At 43.6% G+C, this 23,987-nt stretch overlaps 1 protein-coding gene across 3 annotated transcripts in view; it reads left to right on the top strand.

Annotated features, from left to right (window-relative positions):
- tmem266 (transmembrane protein 266) overlaps positions 1–23,987 on the top strand; it is a 206,545-nt gene that overhangs the window by 76,380 nt on the left and 106,178 nt on the right. For all 3 annotated transcript variants that reach the window (XM_063070459.1, XM_063070458.1, XM_063070457.1), the window contains exon 2: positions 1,133–1,219. In XM_063070459.1, coding sequence (XP_062926529.1) covers positions 1,206–1,219 — 14 coding nt within the window. In that variant the 5' untranslated portion in view covers positions 1,133–1,205. The remainder of the gene's footprint in view (positions 1–1,132; positions 1,220–23,987) is intronic.

Below are 23,987 nucleotides of genomic sequence, written 5' to 3'. Positions count from 1 at the left end.
ACAGTTAGATCACTATATAATCTTCCCTACTCAAGGTGAATGGGAATTCCTGCATATAATCCTCAAAACTGAGGGAATGATTGCATTTAAATGTTGCTATGTTAGAATATAATTGAATTTGGGAATGATGAATTCTTTGTTTCATTTTGCTAGATAGCAGGGAAAGCACAATTTTGGTTATTGGTTATTGGAACCCTATTGCACTATTCATAACCGGAGAAGCAGCTGCCTTAAAGTGGAGGCACAAAATACTTCAAATTCTGGAATCTGAAGCAAAATATAAACTGCTAAAGAAACTCAGTGGCTCAAGGTGTGTGTGTGTGTGGTGAAGGGAGATTCCAAATGTTTTGAACCCATTAAGTGAAGGGATTTCTCCTCATCTCAGACCTAATTGGCTGACCTTTTCTCATGAGACTGTGGTCCCTGCTTTTGCATTCTCACTATGAAAATACTCTGAGATTATAATGAGTAGCCCCTGGTTTTGCATTCTCGTTCTATGGAAATATTTACTCCATCAGTCCCTCTCATTACCTTCTGCTTCAATGAGATCTCTTCTAAACTCCAGTGAATATAGGCCTCTCTACCAGGGAATTCTCCACTAGGTCCTTCATTCTTTCTGTTGGCAGGGATAAAGCCTATTAGCCTACACAAGGTCTCAAGCAAATTTCTATGGATCTAGTTGGTTGTATCTCTGTCTGTTATGGAGGAGCTACTGCACAGGGTTGGAAAAAAAAACTGCAGAGGATTGTAAACTCAGACAGCTCCATCATGGGCTCTAGCCTCCTCAGCATCATGGACATCTTCAAAAGGCGGTATCCATCATTAAGGACACTCACCACCCAGGACATGCCCTCTTCTCATTATTACAATCAGGGAGGAGGTTCAGGAGACCAAAGACACAAGCTGGAAGCTTAAGGAATAGCTTCTTCCTCTCTGCCAGCAGACTTCTGAATGGACGTTGAACCCATGAATGCTACCTCACTCTTTTTGCTCTTCTTTCATAACTTCTTTTTATATATACATTTTTGATGTAATTTATAGTATATTTTATGTTTTGCACTGTAATTCATGGCATACGTCAGTGATCATTCTGATTCTGACATGCTGTATTTGTTTCTTTTATTTCGTACAGGCATTAGAAGTCAAGGCAATGGGATGAGATTGCAGTAACTTCTGGTGGAGTTCTGAGAAGGGCATCTCTCCACATGGCGGACAACCAGTGAGTGTCAATGATAATTATCTTGAACTTGACAATGAACTACTCTGAACCTATCCCTGCAATGCCGAGTAATTATCAAAAAGCCACATTCAGCGGGCAAGGCAACAACTATGGAGGAGAATAAACAGTCGATGTTTTGGGCTGAGCCCCTTCATCGGGACTGAAAGGAAGGGGGAGTCAGCCAGAACTTAAAGTGGGAGGAGGGAAAGGACAGGGGGGTGGGATGAATAAAGAATCCGGGAGTGGATAAGTGAAAGAGGCAGAGGGCTGAAGAAGAAGGAAGTGATTTAAGGAAAATGGACCATGGGAGAAAGCGAAGGATGGGGGCCACTAAAGTGGGGTGATAGGCAGATGGGGACAGGAGAAGGGGAGGCAGAGCGTGGAGTGGAAAAAGACAGAAGGGGAAGGAGGGAGAAATTATTGGAAGATAGAGAAATAAATAATCATAACTCTTCTCCCACGTACCCATGTTCCCCCTCTCCTGGTTTCACCTATCACCTCCCGGCTTGTATTCCATCCCTCCTCACCCCTTCCCACCTTCCTATTCTGGCTTCTGCACACTTCCTTTCCAATCCCAAGGAAGAGCCTCAGCCCAAAATGTTTATAAAACAAAAAGACATAGGAGCGGAATTAGGCCATTTGGCCCATCAGGTTGACTGTTTATTCATTCCCATAGATGCTGCCTGGCCTGCTGAGTTCCTCTAGCATTTTGTGTGTTTTGCTTTGTATTTCCAGTCTCTACAGAATCTCTTGCTCTTATTAAAATGGGCAAAATGATCCCTGAGGATAGTTTAGGAATTATTAAGGAATTTCACATTCCGTTGGCTGCAGTTTTGCACAGAAGCTTAGTTTCTCATTTCTGAATGGTATCATTGATTGACTGATTGACCCAAAGCAATTATTCTGAGTAAGATGTAGGGGTTTCACTGTCAAGCCAGTAAACTAAGCTTGACTGCTGCCTCTATGAGACCATAAGACATAGGACCAGAATGAGGCCATTCAGCCCATCAAGTCTGCTCCACCATTCCATCACGGCTGATTTATTATCCCACTCAACTCCATTCTCCTGCCTTCTCCCCATAACCTATGACATTCTTATCAATCAAGAAGCTATCAAACTCTACTTTAAGTATACTCAATTACTTAGTCTTCACAGCTGTCCGTGGCAATAATTTCTCCAGATTCACCACCCGCTAGTAAAGAAATTCAACCTTATTCCTGTTCTAAGGGACAGTTTTCTATTCTGAGGCTGTGCCCTCTGGTCCTGGACTGCCCACTATAGGAAACAGCTTCTCCTCGTCCACTCTATCTAGGCCTTTCAATATCTGAAAGGTTTCGATGAGATCCCCTATTACTTCTAAACTTGAGTGAGTACAGGCCCAGAGCTATCAAACGCTCAATGATTATTGAAAAAGATCTTCAGTGTTGTGTTAATTGGAAACTATTAGTTGATTTATCAAGTTATCAGATGGTTCATGTTTGCAACACGTTGAGTCAGAGGGAGTGGACTATTGATTGGGGATGGAAAGAGGTGGATTTGAAATGTTTTTTTGCCATTCATAGTAAATACTACCAAACAACAGCTTGCATTTGTATATAATCTGGATTTCACAGGGCAAAGCCAGCAGAGCTGCCTCACAACTCCAGTTTACTCAGCTTTAGTCCTGACCATCAGAGATGTCAGTGTGGAGTTTGCATATTTGACTGTATTAGTTACCTCCAGAGGCTCCAGTTTCCAAAGCATCCCACAGATGAGCAGGTTTAATTAGCTACTGTAAATTGCCCCTTGTGTATAGGTGGGTGGTAGAATCCGAGGGAGGGATTTGAGGGATATGTGGGGAGAACAAAATGGGACTAGTATCAATGACTGCTTGATGGCTAGCACACATTCAATGGGCTGAAGGGCCTGTTTCTATGCAATACAACTCTCTGACCTTTTTAATGCAACAAAACACTTGAAGGCACTGGAATCTAGATTTAAGATTCAAGTTTATTCAGCACATGTACATTGAAACATAGAGCGAAATGTGTCGCTTGTGTTGGCAACAGCACACCCCAGGGTGCGTGCCGAGTGTGTGTCCTCAGGGGGTGCTGGGGCAGCCCACAAGTGTCACCACACATTTCAGTGCCAACTTTGTATGCCCACAATGCTCAGTGGAACAACACTAAACGCAACAAGTAATGAACCAACATCAGGAAAACAAGGCAGAATCAGGTTTAATATCACTGGCAGGCATTATGTCACGAAATTTGTTGTTTTGCAGTAGCAGTACATAATAATGAAAACTATAAATTACGATAAGAAGTATATTTATATAAAACCAAATAGGTAGTGCAAAAAGAGAGAAAATAAAATAAAATGGGTTCACTGTCCATTCAAAAGTCTGAAGGGGAAGAAGCTATTTCTGAAATGTTAAGTGGGTGTCTTTGGGCTCCTGTACCTCTTCCTTGATAGTAGTAATGAGAAGAGAGCATGTCCTGGAAGATGGGGGTCTTTAGTGATGGGTAGGTGTGTTTGAGACATCGTCTTTTGAAGGTGCTCTGGATGCTGGGGATGATGGAGCTGGCTGAGTTCACAACCTTCTGCAGGTTCCACCATCTGAGTCTGGAACTAAGGAGCATAACCCAAGGGGCTTCCCCCAGCAAGACAAAGATGAGGAGAAATTTATTACAGAGAACAATTCCTTCCCTTAACATTTTACTTATTGTATTTAGAGATACAATGTAGTTGGTCCTTGCAGCCCAATGAGCCTGCACCTCCCACAATCCAAAGATGTACATCTTTGGAATGTGGGAGGACACCGAAGTAAATTCACCAGGTCACGGCGAGAACGTACCATCTCCTTACAGAGAGCAGAGGAGTTGAACCCAAGTCACTGGAGCTCCAATATTGTTACACTACTGTACGGCCCAGTGGATGCTTCCACAAAGAAGTATTGTTGTTGTGGAGGGAGGATTGTTTCACAGTCAACAGATGATTGCAATAATGATGTGCTGGAGAGGATATTAGATCCCCTGGAAACCAGTCAAAAGAGACATTCTTTTCAAATATAATTAGCAATAAATTTCTTATATGCTGTCAGCTTTTGAGAAGATCAGGTGACTAGTGAAGATTAGTAAACCAGTAGGAAGCTTTTAAGATACAATGGATACCACATCATCTATTGCAAGGGTGAAGAGTTACCATGAAGCTCGCCTAGCCAAGAGTAATACTGTCTTATCTCTTTCTCGATCTCCTAATTAATTCCACTCTTTACCTTCCTTCTCTGTCAGTTCCCATCATCTCAGGCCTTTGCTGTCTCCATCTTTCATCTCCCAGGCTTGTTACTATTTCCACCCTTCCCCTCCTTTGTCTGTCAGTCACTTCCCTCACCTAGATGATCCTAAAGATTATCTTTATTGGTCATATGTGCATTGAAGCATCGAGCAATGCTTTGTTTGCACCAACAACCAACATAGTCCGAGGATGAGATGGGGAAAGTCCACAAGTATCACTATGCTTCTGGTGCTGACATAGCATGTCCAAAACTTACTAACCACTACTAACGAAATATCCTTGGAACGTGGGAGGAAACCAGGGCACCAAGAGGAAACCCACATGTTCATGTGTGGAACATACAAACTTTTTATAGACAGTGGTGGGAATTGAACCCTGAGCTCTAGCACTGTAAAGAGTACACTACCTATCATCTGTCGCCTCTTGCCACAATAATCCCTCACTGGTTATACTCTTTCAGTTCAGATGAAGGGTCTTCAAGCGTTCTCCACATGTGCAGCCCAATTTCACTCACCTCAATACTGAACCTATTCCACAACCTATAGACTCAATTTTAAGGACTCTACAACTCATGTTCTCAGTATTATTTATTTACTGTTTGTTTATTTGTTTTTAATTTGTACAGTTTGTCTTCTTTTGCACATTGGTTGCCAGTCTTTGTTATGTATACTGTTTCATAAATTCTTTCGTATTTCTGTAAGACCATAAGATATGGGAGCAGAATTGGGTCATTTGGCCCATCAAGCCTGCTCCACCATTTCATCATAGCTGATCAAATTTAACCTCTCAGCCTCAGTCTCCTGCCTTCAACCCATATCCCTTGATGCCTTGACCAATCAAGAATCTATCAACTCCTGCCTTACATATACATAAAGACTTGCCCTCCACAGCTGCCTGTGGCAAACAATTCCACAGATTCAGTACTCTCTGGCTAAAGAAATTCCTTCTCATCTCCATTCTAAAAGGTGCCCCTTTATTCTGAGACTGTGTTTTCTGGTCTTAGAACCCCCCACCCCATAGGAAACACCCTTTCCACATCCATTCTATCAAGGGCTTTCACTGAGGACACAATGAAGTCACCGCTTATTCTTTTGAATTCTAGTGAATGCAAATCCAGAGCCATCAGATGTCCTTCATATGACAAGCCATTCAATCCTGGAATCATTTTTGTGAACCTCCTTTGAACTCTCTCCAGTTCCGACACATCCTTTCTAGGAAAAAGGGCCCAAACCTGCCCACAATACTCCAAGTGAGGCCTCACCAGTGCTTTATAAAGCTTCAACCTTACATTCTTGCTTTCATATTCTAGTCCTCTTGAAATGAATATTAACATTGCATTTGCCTTCCTCACCACAGACTCAACCTGCAAATCTAGCCTTTAGGGAATCCTGCACAGGGACTCTCAAATCCCTTTGCACCTCAGTTTTTTTGTATTTTAACTCAATTTAGAAAATAGACAACCCTTTTATTTCTTCCACCAAAGTGCATGATCATACACTTCCCAACACTGTACTCTATCTGTTACTTCTTTGCCCATTCTCCTAATCTGTCTAAGTCATTCTGTAGCCTCTCTACTTCCTCAAATCTACCTGCCATTCCACCTATCTTCATATCGTCCAAATCATTGACATATAACATAAAAAAGAATCAGTCCCAACACAAACCCCTGTGGAACACTACTAGTCACAGGCAACCAGTCAGAAAGGGTACCCTTTTCCCTGCAAAATGCTGTCAAGAAAAATGGATCTCAAGGTAGTATATTGTACTTTCATAATAAATTTACTTTGAACATTGAACTTGTACCCTCAGGATTCCTCGTCCAGGCCACCAAACAAACACATAATACCAGCTATCAAAAGATCACAGATAATGAAAAAGAATGAATTTCTGTTTAAAGAGTAACCCATTGGATCAAGAGGACATCCCTTGAGGCTCTGAAACTACTAGATGGTTTCTGGTGCATTCAATGGAGTTTTTACAGACAATAATATAAATATTCATTGATAATACTTTGATTTGAACTGTTGAGTTCCTCCAGCAGCTCGTTTTTTTTTTGGCCACAATTTTGCATCAATATCAAAGTCTGAAGGCAAATTCTATCTTGGCTCTGAGCATGAGTTTGACATGATTGGATGTATTGCTGGTCTTGGTGCCCATTTGAAATTACTCACTGCCGAGATGAGGGAAAGTAATCGGGAGGCCTGTAAAACCAACATGATATCTAAACCTGTCAGACTGAAGCAATTTTGTTTAAAGTTGCTTCCCCCATAATCTCATACCCCTTCACTAGCTTCCCCCTGCCTCCCCAGAGCTTCTAGTTGAGGATGAGATTGCCTGTTGTTCATTGCAGTCCACAGTTGTTAACATAGAACATTATAGCACAGTACAGGCCCTTCAGTCCACAATGTTGTGCCGACTTTATAACCTACTCTAAGACTAATTTAACCCTTCCCTCCCACATAACCGACACAATCCTCTATCTTTCTATCATCCATGTGCCTGTCTTAGAGACTCTTATATGTTCCTAATGTATCTGCCTCTACCACCAAGCCTGGTAATGTGTTCCACACACCCACCACTCTCTGTGTAAAAGAAAAGCAACTCCATCTCTGACATCCTCCCTATACTTTCCTCCAATCACCTTAAGCTCATACCCCCCCCCCGCCCCGTACTAGCCATTTTCATCCCAAGAAGTGCTTCTGGCTATCCACTTGATCTATGCCTCTTATCATCTTGTACACTTCTATCAAATCACCTCTTATTCACCTTTGTTCCAAAGAAAAAAGCCCTAGCTCACTCAGGCTATTCTCATAAAATATGTTCTCTAGTCCAGGCAGCATTCTGGTATATCTCCTCCACACCCTCTCTAAAGCTCTTAACAAAATCGCTGTCGGTGGCCCCTTCTTTGTCCTGGACACGTACAAGCTGTGCAGTGATGGTATTCTGCAGCAGTGACCTTTTCTGTTGTCCTGACAGTTCTTTCTATATTTTGAGAGGATGCTGTAGCAAACCAGACGGTAATGACAGTAATAGAGAGGATGGCAGTGTGTTCTGGGGAAAATAGAATTGGATACCTTCAGGGAAATCGCTGACTTTCTACTCTGCTCTTGGACTGGGACTCTGTGCGTTGACTCTATCCCCTAGCAGCGCTCCTTGTCCAGCAAGTTAATCTGTACCCTGGAGTGATTACTCACTTGGGCCGGATTTCCTGCCCTGTAATTATCTGTGAGCAGACGGCGGCAAAGCCATGGAGCGTGTGTGCAATCCTGTTAGCTCAGCTGGTAGTGTGTGTTGTCATGTGCCTCTGGCCGCTCTGTGGAGCAGATGTCCAGATGGAGTCGCTGGAGTATGATGGTTGATACCTTCATCAGGATTCCCGGCTCAAAGCTGATGTACACTGCTAATGAGGGCAATGATGACTCTGGTCGAACACCACTGTGTTCCTGATTCTGGGAGGAGCGCTGTGTTAATGTGCAAATCAGAGACACTTGCAGGGCATTTTTGTAGAGCAGCACATTAAAGGGCAGTACAAATGGTGCAGTGACTAGGGCTGCTGCCTTATAACTCCAGGGACGGGGGGTTCAATCCTGTGTTTCGGTCACAGGCAGCTGTCAGTGTCCAATACTCTGGAACTTGCAGCACAGTAACACAGCCATTATCATAAAGCTGTTTCAGTGCTGGAAACTCGGGTTCAATTCTTGCTGGTGTCTGTGCATTCTCCCTGTGACCACATGGTTTTCCTCCGGGTGCTCTGGTTTCTTTTTTAGAGTCATAGAGTCATAGAAACACAGTACAGCACAGAAACAGGCCCTTTGCTCCATCTAGTTCATGCCGATCCATTTAAACTGCCTACACCCATAGCCCTCCACACCCCTACCATCCATAGAAATAAAAAAGTAGTGAGGTAGTGTTCATGGATTCAATATCCATTTAGAAATCAGATAGCAGAGGAGAAGACGCTGTTCCTGAATCACTAACTTTACGTTTCTGTACCTCCTTCCTAATGGTAGCAATGAGAACAGGGCATGACCTGGGTGATGGGAGTCCCTAATAATGGACACTGCTTTTTTGAGGCATCGCTCCTTGAAGATGTCCTGGATGCTACAGAGGCCAGTGCCAATGATGGAGCTGACTAAGTTTACAACTGTCTGCAACTTCTTTTGATCCTGTGCCATAGCCCCCCCCCACCCCCCCGCATAATGAATGGTGATGCAGCCGGTTAGAATGCTCTCCATGGTATATCTGTTAAAATTTGCGAGTGTCTTTGGTGATATACCAAATCTCAAACTCCTAATAAAATATAACCGCTGTCGTGCCTTCTTCATAGCTGCGTCAGTATGTTGGTCCAGGATAGATCATCAGAGGTTTTGACTGGAACTTGAAATTGCTCACCCTTTCCAATCTGATCCCTGTGAGGACTGGTGTGAGTTCCCTCATCTTACCCTTTCTAAACTCCACAATCAGTTCAACTAGCTGATATAATTCACTCCTATCTGCCCTCTTGTCACCATCTAAACATGTACAAAGGAGAATGATGTTTCTCCATTGTACGAGTAACAGCAGTTAGGGCACCAAAGTGTCGTAGCCACTGGACTGCAAGTCAGTGTTAAGAAATCAACAGGTTTTCACGTTACCTGCAAGAAAAAGACGCAGACACACATACTGTATATACAGAAAGTTTCAAACTTTCCACATTGCAAAGACGTACACCTAGGGTTAGTAAGCTGTGGACTGGCTATGTTGCCGCCAGAAGCTTGGTGACACTTGCACACTAGTCAGCACAATCCTCGCTGATTTCATCTGACACAAAAACAACTCATTTCACAGTACATTTTGATGTGTGTGTGACAAATAAAGCTAATATTTTATTATACCCTCATAGAATGGGTCATCAGAAAGGCAAATACCAACTTTCTGGGCCATTAGTATTATCAAGGATCGCGACCATTCAGTTGGCATCCTCTTTGCCAGTCTACCGTCAGGCAGGAAGGTCTGATACATAAAAGCAAGAATGGTCAGGAAGAGAAGCAGTTTCTTCCCTCAGGCCACTGGGCTCCTGAACTTCCTGCTGCATCACATTCAAAGTATCACTGGGTAATCTGTTCTGTACCTTAAAATATTTAATTTATGCACTTTATTTATTTATGTGTAATCCATCTATAGATCTGTAGATATTATGTATTATGTATGTTATGTATACTACTGTGCTTTACACCCTGGTTCAAAGAAACGTTGTCTCGTTTGACGGTATACATGTATATAGGCTTTTTCCATTGAGAGTGGGGGAGATTCAAACAAGAGGACATGAGTCGAGAGTTAAAGGGCAAAAGTTTAGGGGTAACATGAGGGGAACTTCTTTACTCAGAGAGTGGTAGCTGTGTGGAACGAGCTTCCAGCAGAAGTGGTTGAGGCAGGTTTGATGTTGTCATTTAAAGTTAAATTGGACAGCTATATGGACAGGGAAGGAATGGAGGGTTATGGGCTGACTGCAGCTCGGTGGGACTAGGTGAGAGTAAGAGCTCAGCACAGACTAGAAGGACCAAGATGGCCTGTTTCCATGCTGTAATTGTTATATGGTTATATAGTTAAATGACAATAGACTTGATTTGACTTAACCAAATATCACCTGGTGTAATTGAGCAATATCTGGGAACTCGAATGGATGCACAGTGTGGCATCAGCCTGTGGGAATGGAACTTGAAGCTCAGCACCAGAGACTCAGGTTCGAATCTGAGCTCAGGTGCTGTGCGTGGCGCTTACGCATTCTCCCCATGACCTTGTGAGTCTCCTTGGGATCCAAGGTCATGTGGGTTTGTGGGTTAATTGGCCACTGTAAGTTGCCTCTAGCGTGTGGGTGAGTGCTCGAATCTGAGGGGAGTTGATGAAAATGTGGGGAGAATAAAACAAAATAGGATTTTAAAAGAATTCCCTCCCATCCCCCCCCTTCTATTCCCCACTCTGACCTCTCACCTCTCCTCCCCTGCCTATCACCTACCCCGTGTCCCCTCCTCCTTCCTTTTCTCCTATGGTCCGCTCTTCTCTCCTATCAGATTCCTCCTTCTCCAGCCCTTTATCTTTCCAATCCACCTGGCTTCACCTATCAACTTCTAGCTATTCCCCTTTTCCTCCCCCCCCCCACCTTTTTATTCTGCTACCTTCCCCCTTTCATTTCCAGTCCTGAAGAAAGGTCTCGGCTCGAAACGTTGACTATTTATTCATTTCCACAGATGCTGCCTGACCTGGTGAGTTCTTCCAGTATCTTGTGTGTGTTGTTTTGGATTTCATGCATCTGCAGACTTCCTTGTGTCTAAAATGGGATTAATATAGACACAGGCACAAAACATTACAGCACAGTCTAGGCTCTTCCGCCCACAATGTTGTGTTGACCCTTTAACCCAATGCCAGATCAATCTAACTCTTCCCTCCCACATAGCCCTCCATTTATCGGTCATCCATGTGCTTATCTAAGAGTATCCAATGTATCTGCCTTTCCACCATCCCTGCAACATGCTCCACACACCCACTACTCTCTGTATGAAAAAACTTATCTTTGACATCTCCTCCAATCAGCATATGCCCCAGCGTATTAGCCAAAATGGCTGACTGGCCTCACTGTCAATGCCAGAATGGTCTGCTTCTGTGCTATATATCTCATTGACTCTATGACTATAACATTGCAATGCAATAATTTCTGAGGATGTGACTAATCACACTGATGGAGGTAGAGCTGTAGATGTAGTGTATATGGATTTCAGCAAGGCATTTGATAAGGTACCCCTTGCAAGGCTTACTGAGAAAGTAAGGAGGCATGGGATCCAAGGGGACATTGCTTTGTGGATCCAGAACTGGCTTGCACACAGAAGGCAAAGAGTGGTTGTGGACGGGTCATATTCTGCATGGAGGACAGTGACCAGTGGTGTGCCTCAGGGATCTGTTCTGGGACCCCTACTCTTTGTGATTTTTATAAATAATCTAGATGAGGAAGTGGAGGGATGGGTTAGTAAATTTTATGATGACACCAAGGTTGGGTGTGTTGTGGATGGTGTGGAGGGCTGTCAGAGGTTATAGTGGGACATTGATAGGATGTAAAACTGAGCTGAGAAGTGGCAGATGGAGTTCAACCCAGGTAAGTGTGAGGTGGTTCATTTTGGTAGGTCAAATATGATGGCAGAATATAGCATTAATGGCAAGACTCTCGGCAGTGTGCAGGATCAGAGGGATCTTGGGGTCCGAGTCCATAGAACGCTCAAAGCTGCTGCGCAGGTTGACTCTGTGGTTAAGAAGGCATATGGTGCATTGGCCTTCATCAATCGTGGGATTGAGTTTAAGAGCCGAGTGGTTATGGTGCAGCTACATAGGACCATGGTCAGACCCCACGTGGAGTACTGTGCTCAATTCTCCTCGGCTCACTATACGAAGGACGTGGAAACCATAGAAAGGGTGCAGAGGAGATTTACAAGGATGTTGCCTGGATTGGGGAGCATGCCTTATGAGAATAGGTTGAGTGAACTTGACCTTTTCTCCTTGGAGCGACGGAGGATGAGAGGTGACCTGACAGAGGTGTACAAGATGTTGAGAGGCATTGATTGTGTGGATAGTCAGAGGCTTTTTCCCGGGCCTGAAATGGCTAGCACGAGAGGGCATATTTTTAAGGTGCTTGGAAGTAGGTACAGAGGAGATGTCAGGGGTAAGTTTTTTTACGCAGAGAGTGGTGAGTGTGTGGAATGGTGCCAGTGGTGGAGGCAGAAGCAATAGGGTCTTTTAAGAGACTCCTGGATGGATACATGGAGCTTAGAAAAATAGAGGGCTATGGGTAAGCCTAGGTAGTTCTAAGGTAAGGACATGTTCAGCACAGCTTTGTGAGCCGAATGGCCTGTATTGTACTGTAGGTTTTCTATGTTTCTATGTTTCTAATATATTTTGTATCACAACATTCCTGCAATACACCATTCTCTTATTACATCAGTGTTGGAATATGACATTTCTGAATATTCGTTATTCCTGCTTTACACCATTTCTGCATAATTAAAATAAATTAAAATACTGCAGCCGTTGGAAATCTGAAATAAAAATAGGCAATAGCTGGATACGCTCAGCAGATAACTATTTCTCCTTTCACTGAATATGTGCAAAGGCATAGACCTACTATAAATTACAAAATAATTAAGTAGTGCAATAAAGAACAGGTGGTGGGGAAGAAGCTGTTCCTGAACAGAAGGCTTCAGTCTCTTGTAACTCCTCCCCGATGGTAGTAATGAGAAGAGGGCATGTACTGGATAGTGAGGGTTCACACTCTTGACGCACACCCTCTTGAGGGTGTCCTCAATGGTGGGGAGGGTTGTGCCAATAATGGTTTACAGGCTGTTGCCAAAGCTGGTGGTGAAAGTTTTGGGGGGGAAGTAATCTAATCTTTAGGACACAGGAGACCGAGGGGAGCTTTATTAAAGTGTGTATAATTATGAGAGGCCAACTGGAAGGACCTGTCTCCCTGAGCAGAAATGTTGGTAAGTAGGGTCATGCATACGCTAATCAGTGGAAGAATTACAAGGTAGCCGAGAGAGGTGGGATCTGCTACTCACTGCCGGAGAAAGGGCTTCAGCACTGATCTCTCGAAGAACGGTAAATTTAAGACCATGTTCTGGAAACGTGGACACAAGATACTGCAGGCGCTTGTCACCAGAATGTGTGGCGACAGTTGCGGGCTGCCCCCAGAACACCCTTAGCTGTGTAGGCTGCTAATGCAAACAAAGTATTTCACTGCACGTCTCGATGTACGTGTGAAAAATAAACTTGAACCTTGTATCTGGAGATGCCAGAATCCGAAGCAAGAAACAATCTGCTGGAGGAACTTGGTGGGTATATAACCATATAACCATATAACAATTACAGCACGGAAACAGGCCATCTCAGCCCTTCTAGTCCGTGCCGAACACTTACTCTCACCTAGTCCCATCTACCTGCACTCGGCCCATAACCCTCTATTCCTTTCCTGTCCATATACCTATCCAATTTTTTTAAAATGACAAAATCGAACCTGCCTCTACCATTTCTACTGGAAGCTCATTCCACACAGCTACCACTGTCCGAGTAAAGAAGTTCCCCTTCGTGTTACTCCTAAACTTTTGCCCCTTAACTCTCAACTTATGTCCTCTTGTTTGAATCTCCCCTACTCTCAATGGAAAAAGCCTATCCATGTCAACTCTGTCTATCCCCTTCATAATTTTAAATACCTCTATCAAGACCCCCTCAACCTTCTACGCTCCAAAGAATAAAGACCTAACTTGTTCAACCTTTCTCTGTAACTTAGGTGCTGAAACCCAGGTAACATTCTAGTAAATCTCCTCTGTACTCTCTCTATTTTGTTGACATCTTTCCTATAATTCGGTGACCAGAACTATACACAATACTCCAAATTTGGCCTCACCAATGCCTTGTACAATTTTAACATTACATCCCAACTCCTATACTCAATGCTCTGATTTATAAAGGCCAGCATACCAAAAGCTTTCTTCACCACCCTATCCACATGAGATTCCACCTTCAGGGAACTATGCACCATTATTCCTAGATCCCTCTGTTCTACTGCATTCTTCAATGCCCTACCATTTACCATGTATGTCCTATTTTGATTAGTCCTACCAAAATGTAGCACCTCACATTTATCAGCATTAAACTCCATCTGCCATCTTTCAGCCCACGTTTCTAACTGGCCCAAATCTCTCTGCAAGCTTTGAAAACCTACTTCATTATCCACAACGCCACCTATCTTAGTATCATCTGCATATTTACTAATCCAATTTACCACCCCATCATCCAGATCATTAATGTATATGACAAACAACATTGAACCCAGTACAGATTCCTGAGGCACACCACTAGTCACTGGCCTCCAACCTGACAAACAGTTATCCACCACTACTCTCTGGCATCTCCCATCCAGCCACTGTTGAATCCATTTTACTACCTCAATATTAATACCTAATGATTGAACCTTCCTAACTAACCTTCCGTGTGGAACCTTGTCAAAGGCCTTACTGAAGTCCATATAAACAACATCTACCGCTTTACCCTTGTCAATTTTCCTAGTAACCTCTTCAAAAAATTCAATAAAATTTGTCAAACATGACCTTCCATGTACAAATCCATGTTGACTCTTCCTAATCAGACCCTGTCTATCCAGATAATTATATACACCATCTCTAAGAATACTTTCCATTAATTTACCCACCACTGACGTCAAACTTACAGGCCGATAATTGCTGGGTTTACTCATTAGTTGAACCATGTTCAAACTAATGGGTGGAGCGGAGTGGTAGCAGGAGGAATTGATGATATTCCAGGTTTCAAAAGGTTCAGAGGTTCATTTATTATTAAAGCATGCATCCATACGCAACTCTGAAATTCATCTTCTCCAGATTCAGATAGCCATGAGACAAAGAAAGAACATGAAAGTCACTCAGAGAGAAAAATCAAATCCACCCCCCCACCGCACAATAAAGAACAGCATCCCAATCATCAACCCCCATAAACCCCCATCCTCTGCACGAAAAAGAACAAAGATATCAACCCCCAAAAAACTACCCCTCCTCCCCCACACAAAATAACTAACAGAACATCAACTCCCAAACACCCTTCCCTCGCACAACAAAACGGAAAAGGAACTGGCGATAAAAATCACAGAATATAAAAACCATAAGTCTGAAGAAGTCCACAATCCATAAATGCAGAACCACGATATCACTGACATTCATCGAGAGAGGGGGACACCACACAAAACAGACAGGCCTACCCGCCTGCCACAGTGAGCCGCACAGTGATAGGCCACTCACTGACTCCTTCTTGATCAAAAGAAAGGTAGTCAGTGTTGAACTCTCGCTCGCCTTTCGCATTTGTCTTGATGTCTCAATCTTCCTCGAAGCTTTAATCGGCAAAATGGAGTCCAACGTTGGCCCGCACCCCGTTTCAAAGTCTCTTCACATCGAGTCCATCTGAGTGCGTGCACGCTTCCCAGACTCTTCTCGGAGACAGCAAAGCACTGGATCACTCAAACAGTCTCCAAACTGTAAATCACAGGATCTGACAGTCCCAAAGACACACTTAAAGGTGAAAAACAGACGTAAAAAAAGCAAAACGGACATTTTTGTGTGCTAGCTGGAAGATGTTCACTGGCACCATCTCGACCGGCAGGTTTTAACCTGAAATGTCGGCAGTTCCTTTCCTCACACAGACGCTGTGCAGCCCGCTGAGTATTCCAGCAGCTCGCTTGTTGCCACAAACAGGATTACGGTCGATAGCCTGCTTTAGCTCCAAATGTCACCAAGGCATTCTCAGATCTATCCCTCACCATTTTATGAAGCGGAACTATTCAAGATTCACGATTGTTTAATCTCGTTCTTCAGTACACGAGTGTAAAGGAGAATGAAATGATTGTTACTCTGGATCTGATGCAGTATAAAAAACAATAAATATAAATATAAAAGCAATCCTATAAAAACACAGCATACAAGTAACTGAGTGTGGCAGTATATGCAAGATTAGCATATATATGCTGAGACTATATATATATAAGGTACAGGAGGTAGCTAATAAAGTGACCACTGAGTATATTTCTGTGTGTCTGTAGTGTTCCGCAGGGGTAGCCCATCCACTTCAAAGTTCAACATGTTGTTCTCTCAGAGACACTCTCCTGCACATCACTGTTGTAACATGTGGTTACTTGAGTTACTGTCGCCTTCCTGTCAGCTTGAACCAGTCTGGCCATTCTCCTCCTACCTCTCTCATTAATAAGGCCCGTTCGCCACAGAACTGCCACGCATTTGGTGTTTTTTTATGCACCATTCTCTGTGAACTCTAGAGACTGTTGTGCATGAAAATCCCAGGAGTCTGCAGTTTCTGAGCTACTCAAACCACCCCGTCTGGCACCGACCATCATTCCACAAGCAAACTCACTGAGATCAGATCTCTTCCCCATTCTGATGTTTAGTCTGAACAGCAACTGAACCTCTTGACCATGTCTGCATGCTTTGAGTTGCTGCCACATGATTGGCTGACAAGATATTTGCGTTAATGAGCAGGTGTACAGGTGTACGTAATAAAGTGGTGACAGAGTGTCAGTATAAAAGCAATCCTATAAAACACAATATATAAGTAACTGTTGGCCATATATTGTATACATAATATTAACTTAAATACACTACCTATAAAAAGTATTCACTCCCCCCCCAGAAATTTTCATGTTTTATTGTTTTACAACATTGAATCACAGTGGATTTAATTTGGCTTTTCTTGACGCTGCTCAACAGGAAAAAAACTCTTTCATGTCAAAGTGAAAACAGATCTCTGCGAAGTGATCTAAATTAATTGAAAATATAAAACACAGCATAATTGATTGCATAAGTATTCACCCACTTCAGGTCAATATTTAGTAGATGCACCTTTGGTAGCAATTACAGCCTTGAATCTGTGTGGATAGGTCTCTATCAGATTTGCACATCTGGACACTGCAATGTTTCTCCATTCTTCTTTACAAAACTGCTCAAGCTCTGTCAGATTGCATGGTGAGTGAACAGATCCTTTCAAGTCCAGACACAAATTCTCAATTGGATTGAGGTTTGGACTCTGACTTAGCCACTCCGGGACATTAACTTTGTTGTTTTTAAGTCAGTCCTGTGTAGCTTTGGCTTTATGCTTGGGGTCATTGTCTTGCTGGAAAACAAATCTTCTCCTAAGTTGCAGTTCTCTTGCAGAGACTGTATCAGGGTTTCCTCCAAGATTCCCTTATTTTGCTGCATTCATTTTACCCTCTATCTCCACAAGCCTTCCAGGGACTGCTGCAGTGAAGCATCTGCACAGCATGATGCAGCCCCCACCATGCTTCACGGTAGGGATGGTGTGTTTTTGATGATGTGCAGTGTTTGGCTTACACCAAACACAACGTTTAGTCTGATGGCCAAGAAGTTCAATTTTGGTTTCATCAGACCATAGAACTTTTTCCAGCTGACTTCTGAATCTCCCATATGCCTTCTGGTAAACTCTAGCCAAGATTTCACGTGAGTTTTTTTTCAACAGTGGCTTTCTCTTTACCATTCCTCCATAAAGCTGCAAGTGGTGAAGCACCTGGGCAACAGTTGTTACATGCGCAGTCTCTCTCATCTCAGCCACTCAAGCTTGTAACTCCTCCAGAGTTGTCATGGGTCTCTTGGTGGCCTCCCTCCCTAGTCCTCTTCTTGCACGGTCACTCCGTTTTTGAGGATGGCCTCCTCCAGGCAGATTTACAGCTGTGTCATATTCTTTCCATTTATTGATGATTGGCTTAACTGTACTCCAAGGGATATTCAGTGTACTTGGAATTTTTCTTGTATCCATCTAACCGGACTAGTGCTTTTCAATAACCTTTTTGCGGAGTTGCTTAGAGTGTTCTTTTGTCTTCATGATGTAGTTTTTGCCAGGATACTGACTCACCAGCAGTTGAACCTTCCAGATACAGGTGTATTTTTACTACAACTGATTGAAACACCTTCACTGCACACAGGTCTCCAAAAACAGATCTCCATTTAACCAATTATGTGACTTCTCAAACGAATTATCAGCAGCAGTGATGATTTGGTCTGTCATATTGAAGGGAGATGAATACTTATGCAATCAATTATTTTGTGTGTTATAATTGTAATTAATTTAGATCATCTTGTGGAGATCTGTTTTTACCTTGGCATGAAAGAGTCTTTTTCTGTTGATCAGTGTCAAAAAAGCCAAATTAAATCCACTGTGATTCAATGTTTTAAAACAATAAAACATGAAAACTTCTGGGGGGGGTGGTGTGGGATGTGAATACTTTTTATAGGCACTGTATTATTTGTCCATCGTCAACGTCGATGAGGACCTCGACGCCATTATGATGGTATCGAGACTAGCGCATGATTTGGATTTAAGTGAGGGAGAATTGCGCAGCATCAGCCTCACTCTCTCTTCCCAATTCCCATCTGTATCTAGTGGCAAGACAGAGTATACTGTATATAGACTGACAGTATACCGTCGTTCCTTTGTCATTGCTGGCTTTGAATCCTGAAAGCCCCTCCTCAGCAGAAGGACTACACATTAATGGGAGACACCACCTTCTCAAGGGCAGTTAGCAGCGGCCATTAAATTCCCCTGTCCTTGAGGTGAATTATCAAAGTGGCTCAGAGGCTCATGGAAGTCAGCAGTGTTGGAGATTTCAGAAAATTACTTGGAGCAGCTACTTTCTGGCTCTGTTGATCTATTTATACCGCTCGCTGTTGAACTACTCGGTCGAAAGAGACAGCAGCTGGGATTCAGCAGCACACCTGTCGCCCAGCCAAGCTTCCTCTGATCGGCCAGATTTCCTGATCATGTGGAAGCTATTTTTTAAACTATAAAAGCAATACAAAGCACTGAAGGATCCCATGTGACCAGCCCACTGAGCACCGTGTAACAGATGTCCTCCCTGTGACTCTCTACTCCCCTGCTGTCGGAGAACGGTAAACAATAGAAACTAAGTCTCCCCGTGGGTGCACCCCAAGTGAAGTCACGGCTAAGTGCCAGCGTTAGCAGCAAAAACTCAACTTTCTCCGATCTTTCCCAGTCAAAAGCTAGCAATAATTAATAGCGTTTGCATTTTGACAGCACCTTATCATTATCAAAGCACCTCATATTACCCCGTGAATTACTTCTGACACTGAGTTATTTTGCTTCCAGGCATTTTGGGCAGTCATTTTGGGACGGCAAAAATATCCTGTAAGAGTTGGCGATTAATTAATCAATGGATTGAGTACCGGTAGAGTGTTGGCCAATGGCCAGCAACAACATACCTTGAGTCCTGATGTAGGGTGTTGATCCAAAACATCAACTATTCCTTCCCCTGCCTCATTCCCTACCCCACCACAGCAGAGACTGCTCAACCCACTCACTTTCCTCCAGCAGGTTGCTTGCTGCGCCATGCCACGCCAGTACGGTGCACAGTTTCGGTCTCCTTACCCAATACAAGATATACCTGTCACTGCAACACGTACAAAACGCTGGATGAACTCAGCAAGCCAGGCAGCACCTATGGAAGTGAGTAAGCAGTTCACATTTTAGCTCAGACCTTCCTTCAGGACTGGAAAGGAAGGAGGAAGGCACCAGGATTAAAAGGTGGGGCGGGGGTGCAAGGAAAGAGGGTAGCTAGAAGGTGATTGGTGAAGCCAGGTGGGCAGGAAAGGTCAAAGGCTGGAGAGAAAGGAATCTGAGAGGAGAGGAGAGTGAACCATAGGAAAATGGGAGGGAGGAGGGGACCCAGGGGAAAGTGATAGGCAGGTGAGAAGAGATAAAAGGCCAGAGTGGGGAATAGAAGAAGATGGGAGGGGGAGGGAAAAAGAAATCAATATTCATGCCATCAGGTTGGAGTCTACCCAGATGGAATATAATGTATTGCTCCTCCTCCCTGAGGGTGGCCTCATCTTGGCACAAGAGGAGGCCATGGACCAACATGTTGGAATGAGAATGGAAATTAGAATTACAAAGTTTTTGGCCACCATTTGGTGGATGTTTGGTGGATGGAGCCGACGTGCTCCATCAATTACTTGCCTTTCAGAGGCTGGTCATTTAAAACTGAGGTGGGCATCTCGTCACAGGTGGTGATTCTGCACATGGAGTATTGAGTTTAATTCAGGTCACCTTATTATAGGGAGGAAGCCGAAGCTTTAAAGAGGACGTGGAGGACATTTACCAGGATGCTACCTGACGTCGGAGGTCCTAACGAGAATAGATTGAGCAAACCAGGGCTTTTCTCTCTGGAGCGGTGGAGGATGAGAGATGTCTTGATAGAGGTGTACATGATAATAAGTGGCATAGATCGAGTAGACAACCTGACACTTTTTCCTGGGTGGGGGGATAATTTGAAGAGCCTAATTTTAAGGTGATTGAAGGATGGTATTGGTGTGAGGGGGGTGTGTCAGAGGTAAGATTTTTTCCACAGAGTAGTGAGTGTATGGAATGACCTCTCAGGGGTGGTGGTAGAGGTAGAGGCAATGGGGACATTTAAAAGACTTTTAGATAGGCAGGGCACATGGATGAATGAAAAATGGAGGGCTATATGGGAGGGATGGGTTAGATTGATCTTAGAGAAGGTTAAAAGGTCGCCACAACATCATGGGCTGAAGGGCCTGTATTGTTCTGTAGTGTTCTATGTTCTGTCTCTGGTATTTGCTACCCCAGGAGAGTGTTGAAGGCTTGATCATTAGTTCATCAGGATTTAAGGAGGAAGTAGATAATTTTTTTAAAATTAGGAAATTGAGGGCCATGGGGCAACACATAATCTGCTGGAAGAACCCAGTGGATCGAGAAGCATCATTGGGAGGCAAGGAAGCGTTTTGGATCAATGAGGGCGATGAAGACCAAAAAGGTTATGGGGAAATGGCAGAAGAAAGGAGATGAGGCCTGGAGCAGTTCAGCCATGATCGTATTGAATGGTGGGACAGGTTTGAGGGGCCGAGTGGCCTACTCCTGTCCCTACTTTCCTGTGTTCCTACTAATAAAGATTTGCAGCACTTGTTCCAGTGATGGTGAATTTGCTGTTTGAGGAGAGGTTGAGTAGATAGGGTGTGTATTCAGTGGAGGTTAGAAAGCCGTTCGGAGTTTGCGTTGAACCTTACAGAGCTTATTCACCCTGATCATCAGCCAAAATCAAGAAGGAAGTGTGGACAGTGAAATAAATCTTATTTTGTCTTCCCCAGAGGTGGGTCATTCACAGGGACTGTGTTACATTACAGACTGTACTGTCCCTTTGTATTGGGTAGTGTTTGTCTAAAGCAGGATTTCCAACGGAGGGTCCACGGACCCCTTGATTAATGGTATTGGTCCAAGGCATAAAAAAGGTTGGGAACCCCTGATCTAAAGTGACCTCATGTCACTTTATGTTAGAAATGTAGAAATGTCACTAAGCCATTGTTCAGATAAGACCTTTTTGGCTCTTATGGATCTCTGAGGTTGAGATAACCTTGCTTGATCACATGACAGTAAACAGGCCATTTGTCATGGTCAAGGGTTGAATGGGAGGAAGCTCAGAATTCCTCCCAGTCACCAGTTGATCAGCCATGAAAGGGAGGAGGCACACTGTCCTGCCACTTTCTGTTCTCTCCCCGTTTGCTCATAGTGGAGCTTAGCTTACTGTTTATGTGAACAGGATACCGCTGTGTGCTGCGTGACTCCACTGCTGTGTCCAGGGGAAACTCCTGCCCTAGATTTCTGATCTGAGACCAGACTGGAACTTTGCAACAGCATGGTGTTCTCGGTTTTTGTTAGTTTCTCAACTCAGCCAAAGTTCAAGTTTATTGTCCTTCAACCGTGCATGTGTATACAGCTAAATGAACATCGTTCCTCTGGGACTAAGGAGTAGAACACAGTGCATACATCACATACAGCACCTAGAGTAATATTAACAGATTAAAAATAGATATCCTATAGATGTACAAGTTGACAAAGTGCAAGTATGACATATAGTTAAATATACAACAGTATTACCGCTACTGACACAGTTATTTGTGTACTAAGTGGTAACAGAGTATTCAGAAGTCTCTCAGCCTGGGGGAAGAAGCTGTCACCCAGAAGCTGATTGTGCTGTAGGGTGCCTTTGGGTGACACCTACCCCCATCTCTCCTTCTGAAGCCCATTTTTAATGTGCTGACATTGAAAGTGAGTGCCAGTATGTTGGTAAAGGTGAACTGGGAATGTAGTGGTGATTGGTATAGGGAGGCAGAGAAAGAAAACAAAATAAACCCCTGTGCTTATATGTCCACTGAGTACCATCCACTGGGTGGGACTGAGTGGAAAACATGATCCAACAGGTGGGTAACTGAACAGGAGAGACACCATTGGTTTTCACTGACCGTCAGAGTCACATGACCAGCAGGACCTCTCTGATTGGGTGTTTATAGGCATCACATACCGTTTCCCCTTTCCCTCCCTCACGCTCCAATTTGGAATATTTTGTTTAGTCCTGTTTGCCTCATTCAAGGAAGGAAATGGAAGTTTCAGAGAGGGTGCAGAGAAATTTTACCAGGATGCTGCCTTGTTTAGGGAGCATGTCTTATGAGGAAAGATTGAGTAAGCTATGGCTTTTCTCATTGCAGAGGAGGAGAATTAGAGGTAACTTGGTAGAATTGTATATTATGTAAAGAAGTATCAATAGAGTGAACAACCAGAGACATTTTCCCAGGATAATAATGGCTAATACAAGAGAGCATAATTTTAAAGTGATTGGAGGAAATTATAGGGAGGATGTCAGAGGGTTTTTCGGTGGTGCATTCCCAGTTGAATTGCCAGAGGATGCCTCATGTAGGTCTGGGACAGAGAGAATTAAAAAAGGAGCTTTCACGAGATTTTGGCTTTTTTCAGTGGTGCAGTCACGATTCATTAGCAAGGGCAAATAAAAATAAAACAGGGACTACTGGAACAGCCATTGTGTGAGTGGACCAGTGTTAGAGTGGGGAGGCATTGGCTCATCTGGCTTCGGCAACAGCAGGCCTGAGCGAGGTTAGTATCTGGTGAATTTCCTCTTCTTCATTCTTCGTCTGTAGTGCATAGATAGTGCAGTGAGAATGGCTCCAGGGTCTATGTTCTGTTCTTTGTGTGAGCCGTGGGAATTCTGGAAGACCTGCAGCCTCCTGGATAATCACTTCTGCAGCAGGCTGTACCCCCTCAGAGAACATGTTAAGGAACTGGAACTGCAGCTCGATGACCGTCAGCTCATATGGGAAACTGAGCAAGTGACAGGAGCTACAGAGAGGTAGTCATCCCTGAGTTGCAGGAAGTAGGATGAGACATAGGACTGGAAGATGTAGAATTCTTGTGAGTAGTGTTAAGAACTGCAAGGGTAAAAAGACCATGACAGGAGTTATATACAGGTCTCCGAACAGCAGCCAGGATGTGGGCTACAAATTGTAAAGAGATAGAAAAGGCTTGTCAAAAGGGCGATGTTATGGTAGTCAAGTGGGATTTCAATGTGCAGGAAGTTTGGGAAAATCAAGTTGGTGCTAGGTCACAAGAGAGAGAATTTGTCGAATGCCTACAAGATGGGTTTTAGAGATGCTTGTGGTTAAGCCCACTTGGGGATCAGCTATTCTGGACTTGGTGTTATGTAATGAACCAGATTTGATTAGGGAGTTTGAGGTAAAGGAACCCTGTGGAGACGGTGATCTTAGTATGATAGAATTCACTCTGCCATTTGAAAGGGAGAAGTTCAAGTCAGATGTATCAGTATTGCAGTGGAGTAAAGGGAATCACAGAGACATGAAAGAGCAGCAGACTGAAGTTGATTGAAAGTGAACACTAACACAGCAGAGCAGCAATGGCTGGAGGTTTTGGGAGCAATTCAGTAGACACAGGATATAAGAGGTATCCTAAAGGCAGGATGATGCAATCGTGCCTGACAGGGAAGCAAAAGAGAGATATATGATAGAGCAAAATTAGTGAGAAGTTGGAGGATTGAGAAACTTCTAG

The sequence above is a fragment of the Mobula hypostoma genome, chromosome 18, assembly GCF_963921235.1.
Source record: "Mobula hypostoma chromosome 18, sMobHyp1.1, whole genome shotgun sequence".
NCBI lineage: Eukaryota > Metazoa > Chordata > Chondrichthyes > Myliobatiformes > Myliobatidae > Mobula > Mobula hypostoma.
Note: the sequence above shows the minus strand (reverse complement) of the source record. Positions and strands in the feature narration are given on the sequence as shown.